General features: G+C 34.9%; 1 protein-coding gene across 1 annotated transcript in view; it reads right to left on the reverse strand.

Moving 5' to 3' along the window:
* The window catches only part of LOC131151646 (uncharacterized), a 47,988-nt gene extending 44,450 nt beyond the window's left edge, over positions 1-3,538 (reverse strand). Inside the window, exon 1 of the mRNA XM_058102926.1 lies at positions 3,252-3,538. Within this exon, the coding sequence (XP_057958909.1) occupies positions 3,252-3,507 (256 nt within the window). The 5' untranslated portion in view covers positions 3,508-3,538. The remainder of the gene's footprint in view (positions 1-3,251) is intronic.
* Positions 3,539-9,020: the final 5,482 nt, after the last annotated feature.

Below are 9,020 nucleotides of genomic sequence, written 5' to 3' on the forward strand. Positions count from 1 at the left end.
CTTAAAAAAAATTTCCTTTTAATTTTAAGGGTATTCTACGATCACACAACACACCGAACACAATCCTCCATTTTACCCAACTCTATTTAATTCTATGCACTACATCTTCTTCAATCTCCCCTTCAACTTGCATAATAGATCCAAGATATCTAAATTTATCAGTGCTATTAATCTCTTGATTATCAAGTTTAATCTCCTCTCTATTTCTACTCCTTACATTATTGAAATTATATTTCTTATGTTCTGTATTATTCCTACTTATCCTAAACCTTTTAGAAGTGACTCCAAAGTTCTAACTTAGATTCCACTCTGCTCCTACTATCATCAATCAACACGATATCATCTGCAAACAACATACACCAAGGAATTTCATTTTGGATATTTTTAGTTAGTTCATCAATTAAAGTTAAAAAGATAATGACTCAAAGTAGAACCTTGATGTACACCCACTGTGATTGGAAAATCTCTAGATTCTCCTCTTATAGTCCTAACGCTAGTCACTACTCTATCACACATATCTTTAATGACCTCTGTATATCTAGTACACATTCCTTTCCTTTCTATGACCCACCAAAGAACTTCCCTAAGCATTCTATCATAAGCTTTCTCTAGGTCAATAAAAATCATATGCAAATCCCTCTTTTTTCCCTACTTTTCCATTAAACTTCTTAATTAGCCACTGTTGTTGATCTCCCAGAAATAAAACCAAATTGATTTTCTAAAATCTTTGTTTCTAATCTTATTCTATGTTCAATTACCCTTTCCCATAATTTCATCGTATGACTCATAATCTTAATTTCGCTATAGTTATTACAGTTTTGAATGTCGTCTTTGTTTTTGTACAAAGGTACTAACGTACTTTTCCTCCATTCTACTAGCATTTTCTTGGTTTTTATAATAGTGTTGAATAGATTTGTTAACCAAATAATTCCTTTGTCCCCTAAACATTTCCACTTCAATTGGTATTTTATTTGTTCCTATAGATTTCTCACTTTTCATCTTTCTTAATGTCATATTAACTTCAAAGACTCTAATTTTGCAAATAGTCTTCTCCTCATTTTGTCACTTCCAAGGAAAATCTTTCATTTTGGTTTTCAATAAACAACTTATCAAAGTATCTCGTCCTTTATACATTTTACATCACCTAAATCTTTGCATTTCCTTTCTCCAGCTCTAGCAAGTTTATAAACGTCTTTTTCTCCTTTTGTATCTAGTTTAGTATATGAAGTATCATAAGCTCTATGTTTAGCTTCACTAATAGTCATTTTGTGCATTTTTTCTTGGTTCTTTATATTTTTCAGGACAACCATATCCCCTACTATCCAATCACACTCTTTGCTCATTTTGTCTTTGAATTTTACCATATTATCTCCCTCCAAGTCCCACCATCTAGTTCTCTTACGTTGATTTATGCTACTCCTTCTCTTCCAATATTTACTATGTATATCTAAAACTAAGACTCTATATTGAGTAGTCAAACTTTCACCTAAAATAACTTTACAAATTCTTACAAGATATTATACCCACTCTTGAAGGTTATTAAGTGTTCTTCTCTTTTTATAAAGCAAGTATTCAAAATAACCAAATTGAAAAACATAGCAAAATCTAAGATTGTATTACCGGCCTCATTTTTATCTCCATATCCATGGCCTCCATGTATCCTCTCGTGTCTTATATTATCCTTTTCAACATGACTATTCAAATAAGCTCCTATGAATGTCTTTTCAGAAATTGGTATTTCTTATACAATACTATCCATATCTTTCCAAAATTGTTTTTTAAGATTTTCTACTAAGAATATTTGGGGAGCATACGCACTAATAACGTTTACTATTTCCAGGCCTAAACCTATCGTGATTTCAATGATCTTATTTCCAGTTCTTTTAACATCTACTACATTATCTTTTCGGTCTTTGTCTACAAAAATAACCAACGCATTTTATGTTTCTATTTACCAATGTAGCATAGTTTAAATCCTGATTTTTCAATTTCTCAAACTTTCTCTCCTACCCATTTTGTCTCTTGAAGACAGATTAAGTTTATTTTTTAAAAAAAATTAAAACATGCAATCTTTTGTGCGAATCCCGCTATACTACAACTAAAAAGAACCATGCAATAGTACTTTTTTTTTTTTTGAAAAATTTTGTATATTCCAAAACTTACAAATAAAAAACACAAAACACAAAATTGCATATACTAAGCCTACAAATCAAAAACACAAATCTCCACAAGTGATCAACTATTGGAAAATTTTATTAATAATAGTAATAAGAAATAAATAACAAGAGAGAAGAAGATCTCACTGGTCACTGGAAACTAAAAGGAAATGACAACCAATTCAAAAAAACTATCGTAAGTGGATTTGCCACAGGATATTTGATGCTAATGAAATCAATTGAAGAATATTTAAGCAACGAGGGATTGCAAGAATTCTTCGATCTAAATTCAAGATTCAAATTCAAGAATATTGAAGAAACAAGATTCCTCAACTCATAAAATTTTTATTACTTCTTTATTTTAATTAATGTTTTATATATAATTTCTAATTAAAATAACAAATATTTGTGCTAATTTAAAATATTTACTCTCAATTTATTAGTAATTTTATTATTATTTTAAATCTAATAATAGAGCATAATTATATTATAGGGGCATTATTATCGAAAAGCCAAAATAATAAGGGTAATTTGGTCCAAGTAGGATTTCTATAAAAGTTATCCACAAGAGAAGGTAGAAATAGGATGTTCATGTTTCATGAAAATCCTTATATGTTCAGGAATGCCAATATGCCCACAGATTCCTATCATTGAACAAATGTGATTTCCAAAATTTTGAAAGATGCCGCAAAACAAATGCCCTCTTAGAACATGCTCTATTCACAAGTACACAAGCACTCCCACTAATACTATATTCTATCCTTCCATAACTCCCAGTGTACAAATTTGTTTTTTTTTCGTTTCTCCCACATTTTCCCATGAACCAAACAGAGACAATTAGCCAAAAAAAAGTTCCATTATTTATGCAATAAAGCCCTAGAACCAAGCAAAGAATCAGAATGTGAACACAAATTCCTGGATTTTACGCCGACTTTGTCCCAATAATTGAAAAACCCACCTCCCAACTAAAGTCAATAAAGCAATGTAAGCCTCAACAAATTCTCATTCGCTTTCTTTTTCTTTTCTTTTCCTACGTTTTCTCGGGAATCGAAGGCGGCAAAAAAAAAAGTGGGAGAAGTTGTAAGTGGGCGTTACCGGTGGAGAGGACGCCGGGGACGCGGGAGAGAAGCGGCATGTCGGTGGGGATGGATTGGACCAGCCATGCTTTGCAGTGATCAGAAGCAACAGCGTGCGAAGTGAAAGAGAGACTGATCACACCAAGCAGGAGAATACTGATGCAGGAAATCGGCGGGAGCTCCATTTTCTTCCCCTCGGAGCAAGCGAGCAGTTTCGACTGTAGGTAGATATTTGCAAAAACTGTGAGCGCTAATCTAAAATCGCCACGTGTCATTACGTGTCCTGGGGGAAAAGTGTGAACTGTAAATCATGTGATGGACGGCTAAGATGAAGATCATGCGTTGACTTTTCTCAAATACCTTCAATTTTTTGTCCGAAATAAACTATTGAAAAATTTTAAATTATGTAACTGTTATAGTTTTGTCATTTAAAATTACAAGGTGAACCAAAACCCTCTGTTATTAAAATTCAAACAGTTATTATTTTATCAAATCTCATAAATATTTTGATATGACATGAAAAATGAATAAATTTTTTAAACTCTACTAATAGTTGTCGAATTTATATAAACGTTTTTTATATATTTGGATAGTTTTTATATTTGGACTTGTATTGAATTTAGGTACAATATAATACAAAATTATATTAAAATTTGTTTATATTCATTCAAATTCAAATCTAAAATTTGAAAGTTAAGGTCGCAACTTTTAAGTATTTGGCCAAAATTTTAAAATTTGATAAATTTTTAATTATATCTTAATTCTTTTTTGGAACATTGAGCAGTGAATTTAATTGGACGTCGCAAAATAAATTTCAAACCAATTTACAATTAAAATATTACATTTTATATCCATTTTAGAATTTTGTCGACAAGATTGAAAGAATTTTTTTCTTTTTTTTTTTTTGCAAACTCGGGGCCATGAAAGTTATTTCGAAATTTTGAAATTGTTTTCTTCACCAAAGATCAAAACTTTGCAAGTGATTTCAAAACTAAAGCTTATAAGAAAGAAATAGAAGAAATCCTATAAAGTGGTTTAAATTTTGCTTTAAAAATATTGAGTGTAAAGAAATGAAAGGGGTTGGAGTGCTTCTCTTTGAGGCGCACTCATTTGCTGTGTTCATCAAGACTCACTTTGATCAAAGGAACCTCTTCTAGGATTTTGTTCTTACAATTTAAAAACTTTGAATGAGTTTTTTTTTTTTTTCCTTATTGTCCTGTCTGAATTTTGATCTTAAATTTTTTACGTAAAGTCATTGAAACCCCAAAGCACACTCACTTTATATACTCTCATGTTGCATTTAGGAGCATGAGTTTCAGACCTTGGACTCAGATTCGAGTGAATTTAGACAAATTTCAATATAATTTTATATTATATCTTATTCAAATTCAATACAAGTCTAAATTCGAGACATCTTCTGTTAGTTTTGATTCTTATACTTCCATTTTAGTAAGCAAAAAAGGAATGAGGAAAAACATGAAAGGGGCAGCACAGCAAGACTCGTCGACGAGAGCCTATGCTCGCCAACGAGGAAACAATAGAGGTTCGTCGAGGAAGGTACTGAAGCTCGTCGACAAACAATTACCGAGAGTAAGAAATTTTTAGACTTCAGGACTCGTCGATGAGAACTGTATATTCGTTGATGAAGGGTCTTCTTGGTCTCGTCGACGAGGCTTTGTGTTCATCAACGAGAGGCGCCTGGGTTGCGGCAGTTTTCTGAATTTTTGAATTTTTGAATTTTTGAACATTGGGTAGTTAGGCAAATGGGGGGAAACCTTCGAGAAAACTCTATATATGTCATCTAGGCATATTTTGAGAGATAGAGTGATCATTATTGAAGTGTATTGTGTACAATTTGATTTCTTTAGTGAAATTTGTGTGTCATTACTTCTGTGGATGTAGGCTTTACTGAACCACGTAAATCTTTGTATGTGATCTTGTTCTGGTTGGGTGTTATTTATTTCTTGTTATTTATTCCGCTATGCATCTTCATTATATGATCCATATCTCAACAAATTGGTATCAGAGTGATTGTTGTTATAGCATTGGGATCGTCTTCTACAAGATTTGACATTGTTGAATTCGATGGAACCATAAACTTCGGTTTATGGTAGAGGAGAATGAAAGATATTCTAGTGCAACAAGGAATGGCTAAGGCTCTACTTGATACTCAACTGGAAGAAATGGATGAGGCAACATGGTTAGATTTGAAAGCAAAGGCAGCGTCGACAGTACGCTTGTGTTTGGCCGACGAAGTTCTCTACCAGGTGATGGAGGAGGATTCTCCAACGGCTATCTGGTGAAAGTTAGAAAGTCAGTACATGTCTAAATCCTTCAATAACAAACTTTTTCTTAAGCAGCGTTTATATTGGCTTAAGATGGTAGAAGGATCTAGTCTAGATCGACACATCAATGCGTTTAATCAAATCATAAGTAATCTTATGAGAGTTGATGTGAAGTTTAATGAAGTTGATAAGGCTTTGATGCCATTAAATTCTTTGCCCTCAACTCATACCTAAGAAAATCTTATGACCACTCTTACGTGGGGAAAAGAAACACTTGATTTGGAAGAAGTAACAAGTGTTTTGTTAAATTTTCATCAAAGGTTGAAAACATGTGATGAAAGGGAAGGACTTGTGGTAAAGGGTTGTAATGAGCGAGACAAAGGAAAGTTTAAAAATGGGTCTAATCAGAAATCCCAAAATCAATCCAAGAAGAATAAGGAAATCCGGTCTTATAAATGCGGTAAAAAGGGGCATGTGAAACCTGAGTGTCCGGATTGGAAGAAGGGAAATGCTAATAAGTATGAGGGGATTTCTAAATCTGTGAATATTGTTCAAGAAGAGGATTCAGTGGATGGTAATGTTCTATCAGTTTCAATGGAGTCGGATAATCTAACGAACTCTTGGATACTTGACTCGGCATGTTCTTATCACATGACTCCAAACAAGGAGTGGTTCAACACTTACAGGTTAGTAAATTCTGGATTAGTTCTTATGGGCAATGATTATTCTTCCAAGATCATTGGCATAGGAAATGTAAAAATAAAGATGCTTGATGGTGTTGTAAGAACATTGTGTAATGTAGGACATATACCTAAGTTGAGAAAGAGTCTGATATATTTTAGTACTTTGGATTGTAATGCCTTTGATTACAAGTCCAAAGGTGGAGTCTTGATTTTATGAAAAGGTAATCTGACTGTGATGAAAGGGCAGAAACAAGATGAGAATATTTGCACGTTGTAGGGAACTACTGTTGTAAGTAGAATTGCAGTTGTGGATGCTGAATCAGATGAGACCGTCTTGTGGCATATGCGTCTTGAGCATATGGGAGAACATGGCATGAAAGAACTACACAAGAGAAAATTATTGAAAGGTTTAAAATCATGTCAATTGGAAATCTGCAGATTTTGTATTCTTGGAAAACAGAATAGGGCAAAATTCAGTTCAACTACTCACAAGAAAAAAAGAATTCTTGATTATGTACATTCAGATGTTTGGGGCCTAGTTAGAGTTGCATCAAAGGGTGGACATGTGTACTATGTGAGTTTCATTGATAATTACTCACAGAAGGTTTGGGTTGACTTCATGCATCACAAATCTAGTACGTTTGCCAAGTTTAAGATTTGGAAGGCTGAAGTGGAAAACCTAACTGGGAGGAGAATCAAATACTTAAGGTCGGATAATGGGACTGAGTACACTAATTCTCGGTTTATGGACTTTTGTACGAAGCAGGGCATCAAAAGAGACATTTTATAGTTCATCGGACACCTCAGCAAAATGGTGTGGCAGAACGGATGAACCGAACTTTTGTTAATAGGGTTTGGTGTCTCATATTAAATGCAAGGCTACTGAAGAACTTCTAGACCGAAGCAATTAGTATGGCTTGTTTTTTAGTTAACCGATCACCAAGGGCATCACTAGCTGGTAAAGTGGCGAAAAAGGTTTGGACGGGAAGTGCAGTAGACTACTCTGAATTGAAGGTATTTGAGTGTCCAGTCTATGTCCACGTGTCTAATGAGGAGAGGTCTAAGCTTGACCTAAAGTCCCGTCATTGCTTCTTCTTGGGATATCCAAAGGGTGTGAAGGGGTATAAGTTGTGAGACCTAATGGCAAACAAGGTGGTGATCAATAAAGATGTAGTCTTTGATGAGAAGGTTATGATGAAGCGTACTCAAGAGTTTGAACAGAAACAAGAGCCAGAATGTTGGGGCAGTGATGAACATGTTGTGTAGATGGAGTTGGAAGCTCAAGGCAATGAAAATGATCATGGTCCCATGGTTGTAGGGAGCTTTAGCTCGGGAAACCAACAAATTGATGATATTCCTATACGGAGATCCTAACGCACTATCAGGCCTCAATCAAGGTATGGTTTTGATGAGTTAGTATCTTATGCTTTCCTTACTGGTTGCAACAATCCAACTTATTTTCAAGAGGTAGTACACGACCATGAGAAAGATAGATGGATGGGAGCGATGATTGAGGAGATGGAATCATTACATAAGAACCTAACTTGGGATTTGGTGGAGCTTCCAGATGGGCAGAGATCGATAGGTTGCAAATGGGTGTATAGGAAAAAGGAAGCAATTTTAGAAAATGAATAAGAGAAATTCAAGGCACGGTTGGTGGCAAAAGGATACTCACAAAAGAAGGGGATAGATTATGATGAGATTTTTTTCCAGTGGTCCGACATACTTCTATTAGAGTTGTGTTGGGGTTGGTAGTTTATTACGATCTTTATTTGGAACAAATAGATGTGAAGACAGCATTTCTTCACGGTGACTTGGAGGAACAAATCTACATGGTACAACCGGAGGGATTCATTGAACCAGGAAAAGAAAATTTTGTTTGCAAATTGAAGAAATCTCTTATGGGCTGAAACAGTCTCTAAGGTAATGGTATAAACGGTTTGATTTGTACATGATGAAGATTGACTACAAACGGTGTGAGTATGATTGTTTCGTTTATGTGAATAAACTTGAGAATGGTTCTCTTGTTTTCATGTTATTGTACGTCGATGACATGTTGATAACTGCAAAGGATTTAACTGAGGTGAATCAGTTAAAGGACCTGTTGCATAAGGAATTTGACATGAAGGATCTTGGTTCAGCCAAGAAAATACTTGGGATGGAGATTTGCTGTGACAAGACTGCAGGGAGATTATGGTTATCTTAGGATGGTTATGTTCAGAAGGTGTTTGAGAGGTTTAACATGACTAATGCAAGACCGGTGTGTACACCTCTAGTGAATCATTTCAAGTTGTCTATTGCAAATTGCCTAAGTTCGGATGAGGAAATTTAGGATATGTCAAAGGTCCCCTATGCTAGTGCTGTGGGGAGTTTAATGTATGCCATGGTATGTACGAGGCCAGATTTAACTCATGTTGTGAGCGTGGTGAGCAAGTTCCTCTCTAATTCAGGAAGGCAGCATTGGGAAGCCATCAAATGGATACTTAGATACTTGCGGGGTACATCGGGATATGGCATCATGTTCGGCAAGCAACACGATTATCCTTCAGTTATGGGATTTTTTGATGTAGATTATGCTGGGGATATGGATGATAGAAGGTCTACAACGGGATATGTATTTACCCTTGTAGGAGGACCAGTATATTGGAGATCCATGGTACAGTTTCTGGTTGCACTATCCATGACTGACACGAAATATATGGCAGTTACCGAAGCTACAAAGGAAGCCTTATGGCTTACTGGTTTAGTCAGAAAGCTGGGGTTACAACAAGATGGTGTGGTGTTGTATTGTGTTAGTCAAAGTGTCATTTACTTGGCGAA

Source organism: Malania oleifera, chromosome 3 (genome assembly GCF_029873635.1).
Source record: "Malania oleifera isolate guangnan ecotype guangnan chromosome 3, ASM2987363v1, whole genome shotgun sequence".
NCBI classification, from domain to species: domain Eukaryota; kingdom Viridiplantae; phylum Streptophyta; class Magnoliopsida; order Santalales; family Ximeniaceae; genus Malania; species Malania oleifera.